Source organism: Drosophila teissieri, chromosome 2R (assembly GCF_016746235.2).
Source record: "Drosophila teissieri strain GT53w chromosome 2R, Prin_Dtei_1.1, whole genome shotgun sequence".
NCBI classification, from domain to species: Eukaryota; Metazoa; Arthropoda; class Insecta; order Diptera; family Drosophilidae; genus Drosophila; species Drosophila teissieri.
The window spans coordinates 6,725,122-6,746,441 of NC_053030.1; the positions used below are offsets into that span (position 1 = coordinate 6,725,122).

At 47.8% G+C, this 21,320-nt stretch overlaps 2 protein-coding genes across 4 annotated transcripts; one reads left to right on the top strand and one right to left on the bottom strand.

The window, feature by feature from the left end:
- The first annotated feature begins 928 nt into the window (after positions 1-928).
- Positions 929-20,398, top strand: LOC122613759 (cytoplasmic dynein 2 heavy chain 1). The gene is given in 26 exon segments (XM_043788127.1): positions 929-994; positions 1,064-1,380; positions 1,670-1,754; positions 1,827-1,956; positions 2,009-2,469; positions 2,525-3,053; positions 3,112-3,535; positions 3,591-4,056; positions 4,059-5,499; positions 5,556-5,772; positions 5,835-6,101; positions 6,162-6,845; positions 7,074-7,256; positions 7,522-8,411; positions 11,318-11,443; positions 11,504-11,638; positions 11,693-12,620; positions 12,696-12,812; positions 12,988-13,101; positions 13,160-13,262; positions 13,746-14,201; positions 14,265-15,648; positions 15,715-17,012; positions 17,074-18,452; positions 18,512-18,817; positions 20,043-20,398. Coding segments are annotated over 26 exon segments (12,750 nt in total). The 5' UTR covers positions 929-957; the 3' UTR covers positions 20,316-20,398.
- LOC122613760 (ataxin-2 homolog) lies at positions 8,546-19,646 on the bottom strand. 3 transcript variants are annotated; one of them, XM_043788129.1, is made up of 4 exons: positions 19,419-19,646; positions 13,416-13,562; positions 10,987-11,133; positions 8,546-10,732 (listed from the first exon to the last, which is right to left on the bottom strand). In XM_043788129.1, the coding sequence occupies exons 1-4, from the start codon at positions 19,476-19,478 to the stop codon at positions 9,608-9,610; spliced, it is 1,479 nt and encodes a 492-aa protein (XP_043644064.1). In that variant the 5' UTR covers positions 19,479-19,646; the 3' UTR covers positions 8,546-9,607. The 3 variants fall into 3 exon arrangements, with proteins under 3 accessions (XP_043644064.1, XP_043644065.1, XP_043644066.1); XM_043788130.1 differs by having other exon boundaries at positions 11,002-11,133; positions 19,419-19,645; XM_043788131.1 differs by lacking the exon at positions 10,987-11,133.
- Positions 20,399-21,320: the final 922 nt, after the last annotated feature.

Genomic DNA, 21,320 nt, shown 5'->3' on the forward strand with positions numbered 1-21,320 from the left:
TTGAATTTACTCGGAGTTAAGTTTGTTTTAAATCTTTATTGCAAGAAGTTAAGTATTTCTGAGTAAAATTGGAGATCCTTGAAGTGACATACTCCACCCTCAAACTGATCACAACACCAAATTATCAGCTGTCCCAGGTTGGCAGAGTCCCAGGGTTGACTCCTGTCAAATCTGGACATGTTCTGAGTTGTGAGTCCATCCCCATCTGCGTCCTGGCTGTCTGGGAAATGGCATTTGAGCACGCCGGCAAAATTCAATTAATGGGCATTCAAATGATATAAACCTGCTGAGGCATTTTTAGTGCAGCCGGCCAGTCGTGTGCTCCGTTTCATTACCAGCCGCCCCTAGTGGATTGAGGTAGCACCAGGGGATGCATGGAAACATGGAAAGCACCTAACGCCCCTTCCTCCTCACAGGACCCATGACGACTAGAGCACGTGTCGCATAGCCAAAGAAAAACAACAGGTGCGAGGAGAAAAACACGACAACATCCTTGGTAACAGAAACTAATGCACTACGAAAAACCAGGGACTTTGCTATAGTCCAATGTATGGACACCCGCTTGGGACAGTCATATCTCCATTGAAATATGGTCAGCTCGTAGTTTATACGGATAGTCTTACGGACAGACATACGGACAGACATGCCAAGATATACTCTGCTAATTATTCTAATCAATAATATATTATAAGAAATGCAAATATAGTTCGTTCACAGATCTTTCTGTCGATATGACACAAATACAATAAGCGTACATTCTTTTCTTACAATTATTTTATTATTTTCAATAACATCTGGAACTCTCTGCAGTGTAGAACCCACCCTGGGGTAACATTGAACGAGTTGCCTATGGCAACCGAAAAGAATAACAAATAGTTAGGCTTTGGAAAAGTGAAAGAGTTTCGGTGAAAACTGAAAGTTAACAAAACGCGTTGAAGGCTGAAGATCCAAATTAAGATGACCCAGCGTACAAAATTTATAATAAATACTTCCGGTGAGCAATGGAGTGTTCAAGCCACTTCAACTGGCATAAAATATATTCCTTAACTACGTATTTCCTCAGTCGAATACTTTTCCGCCCGTTTGCCGGGTTCGGAACTGGACGAGCAGACGGCCATGATTCTGGAGTTTCTGGAACAGGAGGAGCTGACGGTTATCTCGGCGGTGCACAGCAGATCCGATGGCAAAATCCGATTCCACCACCGCATTCCCAATGAAGAGCTCTGCCTGCTCTTCTACAAGGTGCCGCAGGTGGGGCATATTCACAAGGAGGGAGGCAGTGAGCCCCTGCTGGGCATTTTAACACTAGAAGGGGGCATGGTCAAGTCGATTTACAATTCTGTTTCTCGAGTATTCTCGCCCTCTGCCAACTCAGCCCGGGTAAGTCTAGAAGCTGAAGCGGATGCACCTGATGTGTGTTGGCCAGTGTTTTATAGTGCAGTCTGGTGTAATATTCTACCTGGCTAATGCTCTCACTCGGCATAACTTGCCCTGCTCTCCACTTCGCTCTCTACGGTCTTAATCGCATTTGGGCATAATTCAATTCAGTATGCAATTTCATTTTGTCAATTATACTTTACCCTGGCCTGCCATCCAATTTCTTTTTCCCAATAGCTTTATGTTCATCCTGCCCTCTGCCTTGCTCTCTAATGTTTAAATATATCTTCAGCGCAGCGAATATGGGCCCGAGTTGAGCGGAATCCTGGAGAACTTGCACCAAAACTTGGGATCCAGCTTGGGATTACCACAGAGCGGTGGGTTTCTTAATAAAAGCTTTTTTAATATTGGCAAAATATCGTTTAATTTATGTATTTCAATTGCACCAGGCATTACGAGTCTGCGAGACGAGATCAAATACTGGCAGCAGAAACTAGGCCAAAAATCGAGTTCTCGATTGGACCGCGAGGCTGCTCAAGTGTTCATTGGTGTTTTGGAAAATATAGAAAAACAAATCAGGTAATGATGAACACAAAGTCCAATTTAAATGTACCTAATAGCGCCATTGCAGCACCATTGACGGGGCCAATCCGAGTGGCACCGTTGAGGAATTCCTGGACCATGCCCACAGCAACCTGGACGAATTGTGGCGGCTTCCCTACAACTATCCCCAGCAGCGGATGACGGACCTGTTGGACATCATTGGAAAGCGGCTGTTGGAGGTCTGCTTAACCCAGTTGCTGGCCGAAGACGTCTGGAGCCTGAGTTCCAGTCATGTTAACAATCTCATGAGTCAGAGCATCGATACCGTGGACGCTTGGATCCAGCTCTGCGACTCCCTCACCCGTCTATTTTGGCCAAACTACGTGAAGCACCCGTGGCTTGGAGATTCGCATGTGCCCAAGCGAGGACAACTCTTTAAAGAGCGGCTTAGTGAGATCCGGAGCATCAAACAGCTGTACAAGCAGATTGCCACCTTGCTAGAGGATACCGAGCTGCAGGAAATGTTTCAGGAACAGGCTCCCTTCACAGGTGTGCTCTAACTAAACATAATGTTGGTGAAATATTATCAATTACTGTTTTTTAGAATTCAACATCTTTGACACATCCTCGTTGGGGCAGAATAAATGGCACAAGGCTCTGCAGCACTTTGAACAGGTCCTGCAGCCAATTGATGAGCGCATTGCCGCCGCCCTCAAGGGGCAGTTGCATAACCACCTGAGTAATCCACGGCAGGTGATCTTCATCTTCTCCAAATACGAGACTCTTATCCAGAGACCTGCTGTCCTGGAACTGCTGACCATCGAGAGGGAGCAGTTTTTGCAATCGCTGCACATCCTTTTGCAGGATCTGCGCAAGGCGATGGTGGACTCAAATATGGAACCCGATACTGGTCATCTGTCAGTGATATGCAATGAGTGCCGCTGGCTAAAGGTGGTTCAGCATCAGATCCAGGAGATCGAGAAGGTTAGCCATTTGATAAGTGGACGGGAGGGTTTCGACAAGATCAACAAGGCCGTGCAGGAAATCAAGGAGGAAACCGAGTCCCTGCTGCGCACTAACTTCGAGATCTGGTCAGGACAGTGCTCCACGGCTGTCAAAAGCGGTGAGCTAAGGTGAGTTAAGGTGGTTTTGTTCAAAAGCCAACTTTGTCTAACCATATTAACATTGCAGACTGCGTGACGATCAGGCGGTGGTAAAGTTCGAAAAGGAGGGTCGCCAGCTGATGCGGGTAACCTTCAATCCCAAGCTGGTGACCTTCTGCCAGGATGTGCGCGAGTTTGAGAATCTAGGCTACAATGTTCCCCTCGAACTGCGAGCCGCTGCCACCCATGCAGCCAAATATATGTGCTACGCCCGCCGATTGCAGCAGATCGCCACTTTCCACAACACGATCGGCGATCGGATGATCCCCTGCCAGCGGCCCATTATGCTGAAGAATGCCCTGGAGCTGCAGCGTTTGGTCCAGAGCGAAACGGTGGCCTGGCAGGACGAGTCCTCCGTTCAGCGATATGTCGATATCCTGCAGGCGGCCGTTTCTAAGCTGTCCTCGGATAACACACTCCTGGTGGGATATCACGAGCAGGCCAAGAGATCGGTAGGTTCCTTATGGAAATGTAGGAATCACTCCCTGATACCATTTGTTTTAACAGGTTTTGAAACTCATGTCCACTGATCTATTGACCCAAAACCAAATTTGGAAGGACGAGCTGCGTCACCTTCGTGAGCTGGTGGCCACTTTGGAGCGCCAAGGATACACCCACCTGGACGCCTTCAAGCTGCACTGGGATCACCAGCTGTACAAAGTCCTGGAGTACCAGTACATATTGGGCTTGCTCGACATGAACAACAAGCTGCCAGACATACACGTAAAGCTGGTATTGCGGCAGAGAGAACTGGTCTTCAGTCCTCCGGAGGAGGAAATTCGGGAGTTGTACTTCAGTCAGCTGAGGCGCTTCATCGAGAGGCCCTGTAACTTCCACGGCTTATCTGAACACAGTCAGGAGCTCTTCAAATCCATGGTCACAGTAAACCGCCATCACTTTGGACCACTTTACCAGAGGGCAGCTGAGTTGTTCGACAAGTTGGAGGACTTCAAGACCATCTGGTTGCCCTGGATCGCTTGGGATGTGTGGATGTGGATCAGCTCTGTGGGATTCATTTAAACGAGGCCGGGGACTGGGATCGCAACTTCAGATCGTGCAAACATTTTAGCCAACAGTTGGCAAAGCTTCAGCAGGCGGAGGAATCCATCGATTGCATAGTGATCAATGTCCTGCCCTTGAGATCGGATATAGAATATATTAGCAGACGGTACTGGGAGTCTCTGGCAAATAGCTTGCGAACTGCTATCCTGACGGACGTGAGTCTGATCCAGGAATTCCTGCAAAGTGCCCTGCAGTTCCTGCAAAATGTACCCATGGACGAGGGTAGCATCAGTCAGTCGGGAATGAAGTACGAGAAGATAATGAGTGAGTTGCCGCAGATCGAGGAGACCTTGGATGCGGTTCGAGCAAAGGATGCCTGTCTGGCGGGCTGGTGCAAGGAGAGGGTCACAGCTCTGTCGGGAATCCTGCTGCAATGGGAACAGCTGCAGCCTCTTCTCGAGAACCACGCAGTGATCCTCCAGCGACAAGTGGATATGATCAAAAACCAGGCCGAGACCCAGCTCCAAAACCTCAAGAACGAGGCCGAGAAATTTCTACTCCGGTGGGAGTCCACCATATCCGAACTGGAGGCCAACGAGCACTCCACTCTGGACGTGTTCAAGGAGCGCAGACTCCATTGGCAGCAATTGCAAGAGAAGAAGACCCATCTGCTAGAGGAGTGTTCCAAATTTAACATGGAATTCCCAGCAGAGATGCTCATTCCCTTCTCGGAAATCGAAGAGCAAATGGAGCAGCAGTCGAAGCAGTGGCAGGTCTACGACAGTTTCCTCACCGAACTGCAGCCAATTCTTCAGGAGGATTGGGCCATCTACAGGCGCCGTCCCTACGTCCTGAACGAATTTATTGGCAAATGGGAGGGATCGGTTCACGCCTCGATTGATTTGCCCTCCAAGAGAATCCGCCAGCAGGTGGAGCAGCTCCAATCGGCTCTACCGATTCTGCAGCAACTGCAATCGGACTCCTTGAGTGAACGGCACTGGGCTAGAATATTTCAGCTCCTCCATCACAAGGAGTCCAAGCCACTGCACTCCATACTCCTCCAGGATATCCTACAGGACTTTGATGTCCTGCAGTCGGCTGCTCAAGAGATCATTAGCATAGTTCGACAGGCGTCGAGTGAACAGATTGTGAGGCAGGCTTTGGTTGAACTAGACCAGTGGTCAGTCACGGCCCAGTTGAAACTGATCACTAGGACCGATGCCTCTGGTCAGAGTGTCTCCTTGATAAAGGACTACCAGGAGGTGCTCAACAAGATCGGGGACAACCAGTCTCTTTTGCAATCAGCCAAGAACTCAGCTGCCTTTGAGAGCTTTTCGGATCAGGCTGAACTTTGGGAGAGTCGCCTCAATACGCTGGATGCCCTGCTAAGTAGCTTAAATCATTCTCAGAGACGGTAGGTCACGTCGAGATCCTTTAAATGTCTATTTTATAAAATCCTATACTTTCAAGTTGGGTGTATTTGGAACCTGTCTTTGGGTCGGGGACCCTGCAACAGGAGCAGGCTCTATTTAAGCGCATCGACAAGGACTTCCGGTTTGTTATGCGTGAAATCGAGATGGATCCGCGGGTCACTTCGCTGACGAAAATAAACAACATCACCACCATCGTCAATGCACTGGAGACCCAACTGTCCAGGTGCCAGCAGAACCTGATGAGCTATATAACCGTGAGTGGCTTACGGAATCCCACATATATCTCATCCATCATAATGCCTAATCCCTCACGCAGGACAAGCGCAACTCCTTTCCCCGCTTCTACTTCCTGGGCGATGATGATCTGCTCGAGCTCCTCGGACAGGCCAGCAAGGATGCGGAGGTCATCCAGCGGCACATCCGTAAACTGTTCCCCGGTTGCCACCGGCTCAGCATCCGCCAGGTGGGCCCTAATCCAGCCACATCCTCCGATGTCAATCAGTACAGCATTACATCCGTGCACAGTGCCGAGGGCGATGAGCTCCAGCTAAGTCAGCCCGTCGAGATGAAGGGCGACATCGAGGTGAGTCACTCCGCCACAACCGATAATAGTTTTTTATTCAGGTACATATCTTATTCGCAGTGCTGGTTGAATCAACTGGTGACTGTGGTGCAGAATACTCTGAGGGATCAAGTTTACGAGTGCTACACCAGCACCACCGGCGGAAGTGATAACCTCGACGAGAAAATCCTAAAGAAGTATGCCAGCCAGGTGTTGGCCACGGCCAGAGCCCTTCACTTCACCCGCCAGGCGGAACAGGCAATCGGGGGCATGTCGCTGGGAAAACTAAAGCAGCAGTTAAAGGATGAAATCACCCACCTCGCTGCCCTGAAACACAAGTCCGACAACGGAACGCTGATCAGCCTGAAACTAAGAGCCCTTCTCCTGGACCTGGTGCACTACTCCGGGGTGACGGAGCAGCTCCAGAAGCACAATGTGGTGCACACCAGCGACTGGCATTGGCTGTGTCAACTCAGATATTACCTGGGAAAAACGGGCGGCACGTCGGGCGAAGTTAATGCCAATCGACAAGTTTGCGTCCGCATGGTTTATGCCGAATTTGAATACGCCTACGAGTTTCTGGGGCAGGCCAGCAAGCTGGTCCACACCCGGCTCACCCACCGCTGCTATCTCATCCTCACGCAGGCGATGCACATGGGCCTGGGCGGTAATCCCTTTGGCCCGGCTGGCACCGGAAAGACGGAGTGCGTCAAGGCCCTGGGGGCCATGCTGGGCCGCTTGGTGTTGGTTTTCAATTGCGACGAGGTGAGTGAGGGTGCACCAGAGCTTTAAGATTGTTTCACTTCACTTTAAAAGTAATGGCGCGCGACTTACTTTTATGTTTTGCATTAAACTTTAGGTATTTTTCATTATTCCTTTGGAGCATTTACTAGATCCCTAGTTTTATACGAAAAGAACAAATTATTACCTCCTTTTTGCCGAGTGCATGGTAATTCCCCTGCTATACGTCATTATGCCATGGATTGTTTGCAGAATGTGGACACCGAGTCGATGAGCCTCATCCTCACCGGCCTGGCGCGCTGCGGGGCGTGGGGTTGCTTTGACGAGTTCAACCGGCTGCAGGAGGCCACTCTGTCGTCCATCTCCATGCTTATCCAGCCCATCCAGAGTGCCCTGAAGGAGCGGGCCAGCAGCGTCCAGATTGGCGAGCGGCAGGTGAGCAGGATGAGTTATGGAAGGGTCGAAGTTGAAATTGGTGTGACAGGAATTATGGTTTGATTGGTTGCTTTTGCTCTCTGTTGAAGTGAGTAGTTTCAGACGCACTAAAAACTCACTCCTTAAACCACTTGAATTTTATTTATAAATTGCTAGTAAAGTTTTACCCATATTTTAAAAGACGGAGTCATGACTACCTTATAGCCGCTATAAGCACACTTCCTTTACTGACCATATTAAGATATACATCGTTACCCTTTCTCAGATACAACTCAACCAGCACTGCGGGATCTTTGTGACGCTGAATCCCGCCGGAGCGGAGTACGGAGGTCGTCAAAAGCTCCCCGGGAACATCCAGGCCCTCTTCCGACCCATTGTTATGCAGCAGCCGGAGCCAGGCGAAATCGCCCGGGTTATGCTGTTCGTCGAGGGCTTTTCTGAGGCCTCCGCCATCGCGTCCCGCATCGTGGAGCTGTTTGAACTGAGCGGCAAGATGCTGTCTGCCCAGCGGCACTACGACTGGGGACTGCGGGAACTGAAGACGGTGCTCTTGGTGTGCGGAGAAGGTTTGAGGGATCAATTAAGCAGCGAGGATAACAAGCAGTCCAGCGCTAAGTTGGAGATGTCGGTGGTGGTTCGATGTTTGCGTTCATCCACCATGTCCAAGCTGACCCCCCACGATGTCACTAGATTTGAGATGCTGCTCCGGAATGTTTTTCCGGAGATTGGCAGCTCGCCGGCGCCAGAAACCCAGCTCCATCAATCTATATCCGCCGCCTTTGCGCAATTGGGCCTCTGTCGAAGCGAAAGGCAAATTGAAAAGGCCTTGCAACTGCATGAGCAACTGCAGAAACGGATGGGAGTTGTGTTGGTGGGACCGCCAGGATGTGGCAAGTCCACCATCATGGCCCTCCTTAAACAGGCTCTGAGTGGAACCCAGCTGAAAGTGCACACCATCAGTCCAAAGTCAATGAGTCGCATTCAATTGCTGGGACGCCTGGATGCCGATACTCGTCAGTGGCAGGACGGGGTACTGACCCACACAGCGGTGGCGGTCAATCAGGAGCCATCCCAAGTCCACTCGTGGATCGTTTGCGACGGCAGCATCGATCCTGAATGGATAGAGGCACTGAACTCGGTTTTGGACGACAACAAGTAAGTGCATTTTAACTTATCTTTTTTAAACATTCATTCTATTGTCAGAGCGAAAAGATAAAACCTGCTAGCATACGAACAATTTAGACTTCGAAAATTTGCTATATCCATTACCCATTTATAAGCAACTGAACTTCATTTTCAGCAATCGTTTGCTGCTTATATTTCGCTCTTTTCTGCGCATAAATTCGTAATAATTATTTTGCGGCTGGCCATACTATATCATATATCATATCATATAGGTATACAGTTATCGTTATATCGTATTGTAGATCGTATCATCCTAAACTCGCAAATATTGTGGCTCCTATCACTTAGCTAAACAATATACGTACAGATCTATAAAACAGAGAAATGCTTGAAACGATGACGACATAAAATCTTATGACGGGGAAGCCCTAAGCACTTAAGAAACGTAATGCGCATTGCGTAACGCAACTTAATACGTATCGGCATTTTTCAAATGGCGTCTACTTAACATACATTAAAATAAACATGGGTGTGTTTCAGTGCGAGTGTGTGCGTATGAGACTGTGGCACACATCCTTTGGAGTTGTGACATACTAGGAATACAATTGGGTTAAAAGAAGGTACGGGATTTACCAATGATCCACCAACTGAAAATGAATAAGGAATTACAAGAAAATTTGAAGTTTTTCTACCTGCACTAAAGCTCAAGGTGCACTTTATCACAATGTGTTTTCAATCCAAAGTTTATGAAATAAATTCTTTATGATGACTTTCATCAAGAATGTGGTTATGTTTCAAAATGGCATTTGTTCTTGCCATATAATTCGGAAAAATTATAGAGCGAATATTTCTATCACCTTAAAAAAGGACTTTCATCCAGTTGTATGATACATTTAAATGTAGATTTGCTGTGTCCTTGTGACAAAACTGATTTCTTTGAGAGAAATATTTCACTTTCTAAACTAAAGAATAACATAACAAGTTTCACTTTGGAAGTATTAATTAAAACAAACTTCCATACTGTTCTTAGCAAGAATTCTTGTTAGATTTGTAATTACACATACCATTTTGCACTCGAGCAATTATGGCAGCGTAATACATTTAGATAAATGGAATCGTAAATCACGTAGCTAAATTGATCACAACTCCAGGTGTGTGTGCCCTCAAACTTTCGGATGCGTTTAGCTGGCTAGAGGGTTGAGCTTAGAACTACACGTGAGAATCTCTCACTGCGGAGCATGTTGCAGTTGCTGTGGCGGCGCAGGTTGCTGTTGTTGCTGGTGTGTGGAAGGTGGCGGGGGCGGCAAGGTCAGCGAGGGGGGCGGCGGCGGAGGCGGCAGTGAGCGCATGTGTTGCATGTGCGCCTGGGGGGCCATATGCTGGAACATGTTGCAGTGTTGTTGCTGCTGCAGATGATGTTGCTGCTGCTGCTGTTGCTGCTGCTGGTGCTGATGGGCGCTGAACAGATGCTGCTGCTGCGGAGGTGGCTGGGCGGGATTTGCATCGGGACCTGTCTGGAGAACTATCTCGGGTTCGAGACTAATGACCATTTCCGAATCATCCTGCTGCTGCTGCTGTTGGGGATTCCTAAGCGAGGCCAATGCCGCCGCCTGAGCGGCAGCCATCGCCGAGGCGGAGATATCCTGTCCATACTCCTGCTTGATCCCATTCGGTGGACCTGCATACAGAGTAGCACTGAGGTTCTGATGCAGGATAGGATGACAGAGCTGCGGCATCAGCGTCACTCCAGCGATAGGTAGGGCGGGATGGCCAAAGCTGCGTGGCGGGTACAGTTGCTGCAGCTTATTCAGCTGCTGCAGGTGCGAGGCATGGGCGGGGGGCGTGGCCAGTTGGGTGAGTTGGCTAGACATCATTCGGTTCCGCTGATGCGCGAGCTGGTGACTCAGCTGCTGCTCCTGCAGATGCGTGGGCGGAGGTTGCTGATGCTGCTGTTGTTGCTGTGGTGGCACCTGCTGATGTTGCTGCAACTGTGGCTGCTGCTGCTGCGGTTGCTGCAGCTGGGGCGTGGGTTGCTGCTGGCCTGGGGGCGGGACTGGCGACACACCCACTTCGGGCTTGACCACAGGCACTGGCGGTATCATGGCTGCGAATTCCGGCGGCAGCTGTGTTGGATCCGTGACAAGCAAGCCCTTCTTTCGATCCTTTCGGATCTTATCCCTTAGCTTTTCCAGCTGCCTGAAGGCCTCGTTGGCTCTACGAGCCTTCTTCCTATCCCTGTCACGTTCCTGTTCCAGCCTCCTGTACTCCGGATTCATTCGCTTGATTCGTTTTCTCTCCCGATCCCGCTCCCTTTGGATCATTTTCAGTCGCATCTCCTCATCGGGGGTCAACTGTAGGCGTATATGGAAACAGAATGGGGAAAACATATTAAAGCACAGTGTTTTAGGCCACGAAAACTGTGGGAGTTTGTCTGGTTTGGAGGGTTCAAGAAGTGTCAACGGTCCTGGGATCTTCTAAGCCCCTACCCCCTAATCTCTCAAGCCATGTGAGTGTGTGTGTGTGTGAGTGTCGTGTGATTCGAGAGTTCGAGTGTGGATGTTTGGATTATGTTTATAGATAATATAGAATATTGGAAAAATGCTACGTTAGCACGTCGTGCCTTCTTGCGGAATCGATCGCGCTCGCGTTCCATTCGCCGGTACTCGGGATTGAGGCGCTTGATCCGCTTCCTCTCGCGATCCCGCTCCCGCATGATGAACTTGTGGCGGGCCTCCTCCTCGGGGGTCATCAGCTGAAATTATAGAGAGAGTGGTTGGTTGGCAAACGGCAGTCAGCAGAAGGGGTCGTGTCTCGAGCAGTGTTCTTGTGTGGCTAAACGTGGTCTTATGCGGTAGTATGATCTCCTCTTATTTTGTCTTGAAACCAGGGCATTCCACATCTTCTTAACTTCTTAATTTGAAATGTTTTTCTCGCAGGCTCCTAACCTTGCCATCGGGCTGGAGGATTCAGTTCGGGAGCAACGTTAACTTTATTTTCGAAACAGATGATGTGAGGCATGCGTCGCCAGCAACAATTTCCAGAATGGGCATTGTCAATATGAGGTGGGTATTCCCTTTAAAGCTATTGAGAACAGAGTGTAATCCTTTATCGAACTATGATAGTTACGACTACTATCCTGCGGACGGGATTCTTAAACATGAGCTGGCTAGAGAACCATATGGCGACCTGTTGCAAAGTTATGTGGAAGGGAATTTCCAATATGCCGTGAATTGGCTGGAAAGTCAACTTTTATTGGCGTGAGTTGCTTATTTCACATCTAAAATCCTTCAGGTAAAAATTTTTTTTTGCAGTCACCTGCCTGGTATAAGTCGGACCCACCTTCTGCGCTCCCTACTGCTACAACTTCATGGTTCCCAATCTCTGGAGGAATATGGAGCAGCCACTCTTCGTGCTCTTTTCGGTTACATACCCAACGATCGCCAGCGGGAGTTTGCCCAACTGATTCTGAAACACGCCAATATCTACGTGCCTAATCCTAACTACGCTGAATTGACTCACTATGAACGCAATAGGAATTCCCTAGAGCAATATCCGGTGGACGCAATCGAAACACCAGAAAAAGGATCCCAGTTAATAATTACATCCTACATGAAATCCTACTTGGACATTCTGGAAACCCTGCTGAAATCCCAGGGTGTAAGAGTAGCGCCCTTCATGCTCATTGGTCCAAGTGGGTCGGGCAAAACCCTGCTCCTTCAAAGAGCGGTGCTGGAGAACTCGGGCTATCAGTTGGCCACCATCAACTGCTCTACTCAACTGACTCCCAGGTATATTTTGCACACATTGAAGACGCACTGCGTCACAGTGAGTGGAATCAAGGGTAGAGAGTACCGCCCAAAGCAAGCGAGACTGGTGCTGTTCATGAAGAACTTAGACCTCTGCCAGCAGGACTCTTGGGGAGCCTGTGAAGTAGTGGAACTGCTACTCCAATTAGCTCAACGAGGGGGCTTTTACGCCGAAAATCTTGAGTGGATTGGAGTAAGCGGTCTGCAAATATGCGCCTCTATTGGCGGAAACACCGGGAAAATCGCACCGCGCTACTTTGCCATCAATCAGTTTGTGCGAGTTTCCCGACCCACCAGCCAGGACATGCTGGAAATCGTCCAGCGGCGATTGGAACCTCTTTTGGAAGAGCACTTCAGGGGATCGGAAAATCGGGGAAGGTCCGGGGTCAATTTGCAGCACGTCAGCGAGAGCCTAATGGACTGCTTTGAGAAGGTTTGTGCTCTCACCTCCTATCCATTTGGGAATTCATCATCGCAGGACCTGCTAATTGGCTTTACCCTCTTTTAGCTGCAAGCGACGTTCACCAACGTGGGAGGCAGACAGGCCCACTACCAGTTCAGCCCCAAATGCATCATGAAGCTGCTGGATGCCCTCGTCTTTTATCCTGCCACTGATTTCAATGAGGTATGTTTTGTAGTGAGAAAAACGGCAAGACTATACTCCTAAAGTGCTTTTGAATTGAAATCTCGCCACTGTATGTATCAAACATAATCCAGAACTTTCGGAATCCGAACTCATCTGATGAAACATTGTTTCCAGTTTAAGACTAATCAGATTAAAAACCTCTCTCCCTTTGCAGGCTCTAAACTGCGAGCTATTAGGCATGTTCCGTGACAGACTGATTAGCGAAGAGCACGTCCAGCAGTTCGAGGGTATACTTAAGCAAACGATGCGCAAATACTACGGCAAGGAGGTAAGTTCACTGTAGGATTTGCCAACTGAAATCAAGCTAATGCACTGAATCCTTTCAGAAGGTCTTTTTCGTGCCTAAATCTCCAAAGTCGCGGGGTCATCTACACTGCCTAACCCATGACGAATGGATGGAAGAGGTTCAGCGGCAGGTTACTATTTGCAGTGAGTAAAAATGGTTTATGCCCCTGTTGGACCCAACAGATTGTTAGTCTAAGTGCAGCTCACGCATCAGTTGGAGTTGCCCGCTAGTAATTCCTCAGTTTCAAGACAAGAGGAGGAGATGGGTGACAGTTGGGGGTAATCGGGGATAAGTACACTGGGCCTGGGCGTCAGCTTGCGGAACCGATCCCTCTCGCGTTCCATCTGCCTGTACTCGGGATTCATGCGCTTGATCCGTTTCCGTTCGCGGTCTCGCTCCCTCATGATGAACTTCTGCCGCGCCTCCTCCTCAGGGGTCATCCACTGAAAGTACACATAATCAAATTATTTCATCTGAGCATCAGTTTTATACAAACAGTACTTAAGTAGCAATTCAACGTCAATGATAACTTATAAATATAATATTGTTTTGTTAATTATTAAATTTCGAATCTCCTGACTAATATTGGATTATAAATATAAAATATTATTATTTCATTCCATTAGATAGCGAAAACTACACCATTGCAGCACCCATCACGGAGGAACTTCTAAGTCAAGTAGCTAGGATAACCAGGGTTCTGTCACGAACCGATGCCCACATGCTCATTCTGGGGCCATCTGGAGGACGTCATCTGGATGCCATATTCGTGGCAGCCACTTTGCAGGAGGCCAAAGTGGTCACTCTGCAAGGAGGACCGTCCTACGATCTCGCCGACTTCTACAACGATCTTAAAGTGGCGATGCAGACGGCTGTCTTGGAGCAGCAAATGAGCTATCTGCTCATCGAGCATTGTTGGCTAAGTTATGTGCCGGATATATTGAAGCCCATAGAGGCTCTGCTCGAAGGAAGTGAGATCCTAGAGCTTTTTGGCGAGGATCTGGAGACGGTGGCGAGTACTCTGAAACAGGCGGCCCAGCTTGAGGGATACCAGGAATCCATGGGGTCATACTTCCTGAAGCGTAAGTACATCCTACATTAATTGCTTGACCGAGGTTCTAGATATGATTTCTAATCCCCTTAAGGTGCCCGTGAGTATCTCCACATTATCATAGTCCTGGATCCCAGAAGTGCCAAGGTGCAGGACTACTTCAACAATTTCCCTGCCCTGCATCGTCAGATGGATTTGCTAAATGAAACAATCGCGGGGCGAGGGAAGTGGGCGTGGCAAGGTACCGATTTGCTTTATGTGAGAGGAGAGTCCAGAGAAACTATTGCCACTCTGCCCAAACAATACATTGAGTTGCTAAATGAAACAATCGCGGGCGGAGGAAGTGGGCGTGGCAAGGTACCGACTTGCAGTCACTTTGCAGAAATATCGGATGAACTGCCTTCAGAGGAAACATCACAAAGATATTACCAGTTTATCCGCACGTACTTCCACATGTATAACGATGCAGCCAATGTAATCGATCAGAGATTGGGCAAACTGCAAATGGGAGTTGATAAGTTGGCCTCTGCACACGGCTTAGTGGATACCCTGAAGTGCAACGCCGCAGCTCAGGAGCAGGCTCTGGGGGAAAAGCGACAACTGGCCAACGAAGCGTTGGAGATGATTTCCTTCACGATGAGAAATGCCAATGAGCAGAAATCCAGCATGTTGGAGCTTAAACAGCAAACACAAAAGAGCAGCGAGCAATTAAAGGTTCGACAAAAGGAAATCCAACAGGAACTGGCAGAAGTAGAACCAATTTTGGCAGAAGCCAGTAATGCAGTCGGTCAAATCAAATCGGAAGCCTTATCCGAAATCAGATCCCTAAGAGCCCCGCCAGAAGCTGTGAGGGATATTTTAGAGGGCGTACTCCGACTAATGGGCATCCGAGATACTTCCTGGAACAGCATGAAGACCTTTCTGGCCAAGAGAGGTGTAAAGGAGGACATACGATCTCTGGATCCAGCTCGGATTAGTCCCGAAAATTGTGAAGCAGTCGAAAGGCTGCTTCTGGCCAAAGGCGATTCATACGAGTCCAAGAACGCCAAGCGCGCTTCTGCAGCAGCTGCTCCTTTGGCTGCCTGGGTGCAGGCTAGTGTGCGATATTCCAGGGTGATCCAGAGCATCAAGCCCCTCGAAAGGGAACAGAATGAATTGCAGAAAAATCTCAAAGCGGCTGAGGACGAAATGCAAGAGTTGGCCAGTGGACTGGACGATGTGGACAAGCGGGTCAAGCAGCTGTCGGCCAAATTGCAGACGTACACTCAAGAAGCAGCCGTTTTGGAGCTGAAACTTCAAGAGGCAAGTGGAACTTTGCAGACCGCAGAGCTCCTGGTGGAAAAACTAAGTGCAGAATACGCCACCTGGAGCCATCAGCTGACGGACCTCAAAAAGGCCCACAAAACACTGGACGGAAAGACTCTGTTGATAGCCATAGCTGTCAACTACTACGCAGGTTTGGGCCTGGAACAGAGATGGTAAGTAAACGGTGTGCTTTTATCTCCATTTCAGAGCTTATATCTTGTATATTCCTTTACTAACAGCTCATCTCTCAAACGCCTGGCGGCAGATTTCCATTTGCCCGACTTCGACCTCCAGAGATCCCTGCTCACGGAGCAGCAACAGATCATTTGGGAGAGTCAGGGCTTGGCGCGGGATGCTCAGATCATTGAAAGCGCTGCCCTACTCAGGGAAATGCTTTCTCTGCCCTACGGATCCTGTCCAATTCCACTGCTTTTGGATCCCACACAAACAGCGGCCGCTTGGTTAATGGCCCATCTTAAGGGAAGCGGAAAGCCATGCGAGTTGACCACTCACGGAAACGAGAGGCTATCCTATCAGTTAGAGCTAGCTGTTCGTTTTGGAAAGACTCTATTGGTCACTGACTGCGAACAACTACGTCCTCCTGTACTGCAACTCCTGCAGGGCCATGTTTATGTGAGGTTCAATAAGCGACAACTGGCCATTGGATCTAAGTTGGTGGATCTCCACGAGAGTTTCCAGTTGGTTTTGATAAGCAAGTCTCATCGTTTGGATTTGCCAGAAGAGCAAAGGAGTCAACTTAATGTTCTGAGATTTACTGTTACAGCAGCTGGTTTGGCGGATCAATTGATGTCCAAAGCCATTGTCCTAAAAAATGGGGAGTTGGAGCAGCAGAGGGTAGAGTTGCTACAAAAGGAAGGACATCTTCTGAAGCAGCGAATGGAAATGCAAGACAACCTACTGGAACAGCTATCGAAATCAGAAGGCGATATTCTAAAGAACGAGCAACTGTTGGAAAGTTTAAACGAGATCAAACAAGGCAGTGCTCAGATAGACGAGGCCCTTAAGCAAAGTGGGCAAATAAAGGATACTTTACTAGCTCAGTTTGGTTCCTTAAGAGCACTCAGTACGAGGGCCTCAACATTTTATGCAGGCCTCATCCAGGGCTATGAATTATCCGCTCTAGTTTACATTGAACTATTTTTGGGAGCTCTCTCCAAGAGTGAGCGAGATGAATCCAAGGTCTATGAGTTACTTGTAAGAAGTGTTTATATGAATTTAGCCAGAGCTACTTCCAGAGATAGCCAGCTATCCCTATCTCTGTGGGTTTGCCATCAGGCATATCCCGATAGATTAAGCCCCAAGGAATGGGAGCTGTTTGTGAACAATTTCATGGGCAGTTCTGATGGCAGTATGATGCTGAGTCAGTTGGAAAAACTGCCCGACTGCATGCCTAGGGAAGCGCAATTAAAGCTGGCCATGTTACTACAACTGTTTCCCGATTTGCGAAGCAAGCTCCAGTTGGAGAAGGACTATATCTGGCGCGGGTTCATTGAGGCTCAAGCGGATGATGTGCTGCGTAAGTTGAAGAATTAATTAAGTTAATTTCATCTTTTTCAGATCTATTTTCCAACTTACAGCTGCCTTGGGTTCCAGCTTCCAGCGTGTGCTTATTGCTCAGGTTTTCCGACCCGACTTGATGCTTCACCAACTGCGAAAAGTGAGCAGCGATCTGCTGGGAGTTTCCGCAGATGCCTCCACCCAACCTTCTGTGGAGCAGTTGCTGCAGCAGAGCAGCTGTGATAGACCGATTTTGATGGTTAGTCATGCGGAAAATGACCCAACAACTGAACTGAGAAAGTGGGCCAATCAAAAGTACAGGGAAATGGCGATTGGAAAGGGCGCTGAGAAAAGAGTTATCGCCGAGATGCGACAGGCTGCCATAGATGGCCACTGGTTATGCGTTAAAAATGTCCATTTGGCGCCAGAATTTCTAACCCAAATGGAAAGGGAATTGAGTGAAATTCAAAAATCGAAAGACTTTCGGTTGTGGCTGCTGTGTGAATCCACCGATGGATTTTCCGAAGCTGCCATTTATAAATGTCTGAAGGTGCGTTATGAGCAGCCAAAGGGACTCAAGCAGATTGTGAAGCGGTTGCTCCAGAACTTCGCTGCTGAACAGGATCAAAAGCTTAAAAGCCAGCCGAAGAGCCTCAAGATAAGACTCGTTTATTTTGTCCTGACAGCTGTACTCCAACAAAGGCGACAGTTTATACCCCAAGGTTGGTCGAAGTACTATGAATTCGGTGAGGCAGATCTAAAGGCGGCTTTGGGCATCCTGAAATTGATGGATCAGCAGCTTAATTCAGGAAAATGCGATTGGTTGCTGCTGCAACGTCTCAGTGAAGCGCTTGCTTTCGGCGGAAGAGTGAATAATCAGAGGGATCTGGAGATACTCAGGAGCTATCTGAACCAGTTTTGTTCAGCGGATGTTCTAAGCAGTCGTTGGTCGCCCCTTGGATTATCCCTATCCATACCAACCAGTGGTCAACTGCAGGACTACTACGCTGCGTTGGAGAAACTTCCTGACACAGATGAGCCCAGTATGTATGGTTTGGCCAATCAGGCACAACAGCAACGCGAAATTGAAGAGGCTAAGCGAGTTATAAAGGAACTCAGGGGATTGCATTACGGAAGAGGTTCGGCTAAAGATTCAGGAGGACCGGGAGAGTCCAAGGAAGGCAATCAGCTCACTGGTCGTCAGAAGCTGGAGCAGCAAATTAAACCCTTACTGAATCTGTGGAGGAAATTGGCTGCATCGTGTACCATAATCCAGACTATGAAGGAGGCAAAGGCCGATGTCGGCGAATCTCCCTGGGCACTTTTTGTGCTGGCTGAACTGAAACTGGGCGCGGATCTGTACGGCACAGTTCACCAGACCTTGTCGCAGATGCATGCCTGGCTTAAGGACTCGCAGGAGGTGGATGGCAGCACTCTAAGAGCTCTGGCGGAACAGCAGGTAAGCAATTGGGATACAGCAACACATCTTGCAAATGTCTAATGGACTAAAATTCGCAGATTCCTGCCAGTTGGCTTAAACTGTGGCCTGGTCCTGGCAGCAACAGTGCCGTGGACTTTCTAAGAGCCCTAATCGTTCGAGCCCAGGCTGCCGAAGCTCGATTCCGCGAGCAAGTGCATCTGGATTTTTGCGAGGAAATCAATTTCGTCCAGGTGTTTAACTGTGAGAACCTTTTGGCCTGTTTCAAGCTGCTGCAGTCTCAGAAACTGGCAGTTTCCACCGAACGTCTGGAGTTGCAAACTTGCGGGTCCTCGAGCTTGGAAAGTGATTCATCGGACATGATACTCAAGCTGGCGCCTCTAAAGGTGAGTAAGAATTAGTATGTTAGTCTTTATCCGATAAACTTACTAAAACACATTATTGGCGAATACCTTCTCAAGGCTTGTGAAAAGATATAGTGTTGCACTTACTCATGTTTTAAAGGTTATTTCCTATCCAAACCGTAAAGGTGAAATTTAATCAATCTCAGGATAATCAGCCAAACAACATTGACCAATTCTCATTAAATATACCAAACTACGACTTTCGCGGTAGATGGCGCTTTGGTTAAGTGGGGGACACGCATTAATTATCCTAAAGCTTTACAAAACATAGTTAGCAATGAGCATTATGTTTGATTTTGGAACACACTTTTCGACCAGACACCATTTTTCAACACCATTTGCTGAGTTAGTATATCAGGTATCAGCGGAACTGCAGATACTTCGTGCATCCATTAGTAGTAGTATCAACCACAAAACTCCTCAATGGCTTAGCTGCACAGTAAATACATATGTATGTATGTCGCTAGCCCTGAATTGGTTCCCCAATCCGGAGTCCCAAAAGATATCTATTTATCTTTCGGGACCAAGACTGATGACATCTTCTCTCCCTCTTCCCCGTTCGCTTCTTGTCTTTGTTCCTCACCTTCCCCATTTTGGCCATAAAGTGTGTCTCCATCGCCGTCTCCATTCTGGCCGTTTCCATGGCTTCCGATTCCGTAATCCTGCGCCTCCTGTTTTCGGTGCGCCGTCGCCGCTCAATGCATCGAAATTAAGTTGCAAATGTGCACTGGATGCCCGTTCTTTTCAGTTTTCTCACGCCGCTTTTTTTGTTTTCATTTGATTGACATTCCGGTACAAGAGGGGGAATTAGCGATGGCACCTTGGTCGATGCCTATCGATAGGCAGACCACAAAGTGGCACAAACTTACATTTTACTTACCTTACATTGTGTACACGACTACAATCGATAATTATCGCAACGCAGTTTTCGCGAGGTTTAGACGCCGACTGTGGAGGGTGTACTCGCTAAAGCTGGTGGGTGTACTTGCTAGACGTAACACTGTACAAAAATAATGCTATTTCTTTTGATATATAAATTGAAGGACATGGATTGACAGCTAGGCAAATAATCTATTTTTGTTGCTTTTAGCAATTGTTTTAATAAAGGCAATAAAAATAGCACTTGCTGATTATTTTATAATAATAAATTGTTTACTCAATTGTAAATTTACTAAGCTTGCATGGTGCTTCTCCTTTTCCATTGCAGATTGATGGCGCCCAGAGTGGAATGGAGAAATCGAACCCCTTCTACATCAAGTACAAAGTAAAGGAAGATGCCAGTCAAGCGACTGCCAGTTCCTCGAAATACGGAAAGAACTCGCTGTATCCCACCCAAAATGCGGAATCGAAGCCAAAACTGCCTCTATATTCTCGGAGCAGTCGCGACAAGCTGATTTGCCACCTGAATGTTGATATTGTGACGGGAACCGCGGAGCAAATTCTCCTGGCTGGAACTGCGCTAATCGTCGAAGATTATTAGAATATTATTCTCCAAACGGAAATAGCTTCAGCTGACAAAGAAAATGTAGAAGTTAAAAATATACCTGTGTAGAAACAAGAATAAGTTAGACTGACACTTGAAAATATTTAAGCATCTTCCCAAATATCAAATAAAACTGAACCAAACTCTTTCTGAAATGGTTGTTCTGCCCTTGAGAAGTCCCCCCTTGGTCCCAACTAAGTAATTCTTAGTAAATATTTAAACAACCGACAATTAGGCAGCCAAACGCAAACAGCAAATTGGGCCATTAAGCATTTAAGGCGAGGACTCAGAGTGCCAAGAGGTAATTGATTTCCATATGCTCGGTGTCTGTGTTTATTCGGGGATGCCCCCAAAAATTAATTTGCACTGCCGAAGGGATTTTATTGCGTCCGTGTCCGTGTCCCTCATAATCTGTTCATATTAAACTAATTGCCGTAAATTTCAACAACAAACTGCCATAAATGTCGGCAGCGGCATACTTTTAGTTGCCAAGACATCCCCGACATCCCCGGCAGCCCCCCGGGCCCAAAACCATTTTAGCGTCAAAAACTTGTCTTAACTTTAATTAAGTGGCATTATGTTCAATTAGGCAAAAGTTTCCAATATGCAAATTAACACAATTTGAGTGTAAAGTGCTTCCCGGCGCCGAGGAAGGGGCGTGGCAGCCGGCTTCTGTGGCATATAAAGTGCCCTACACACAAATCAAAGTGCCTCGAATCGGTGGGCGTGGCAGTTTGTTAACACATTTTGCAAATTTAGCTATGCAAGACTTCTCGGATTTTGTTGTACGCCTTGCCCAACTTCTTGTGCTGTCGGCTATTGAGAATAAATAATTTAATGCGCTTCAAATGGCAATTTAGTTCGGAATTAAGGAATTAAGTTGCGCGATAAGGCTGAGAAGGGAAATACCAAGTAAGGATATAAAGTGAAGATACATATATTCCTCTCCGAGCTATGAATTCAATTAGCTACAAAGAGGAACAGTTTAAAGACCTCCTTCCT

Bases quoted from the DNA above. Each gene is read 5' to 3' on its own strand.
- LOC122613760 (XM_043788129.1), bottom strand. From the start codon at position 19,478: ATGGAAACGGCCAGAATGGAGACGGCGATGGAGACACACTTTATGGCC. The intron at 13,563-19,418 runs GTGAGGAACAAA...GTGTACTTTCAG, and splicing joins TTATGGCCAAAATGGGGAAG to TGGATGACCCCTGAGGAGGA. The intron at 11,134-13,415 runs GTACTTATCCCC...CTATAATTTCAG, and splicing joins AGCTGACGCCCAGGCCCAGT to CTGATGACCCCCGAGGAGGA.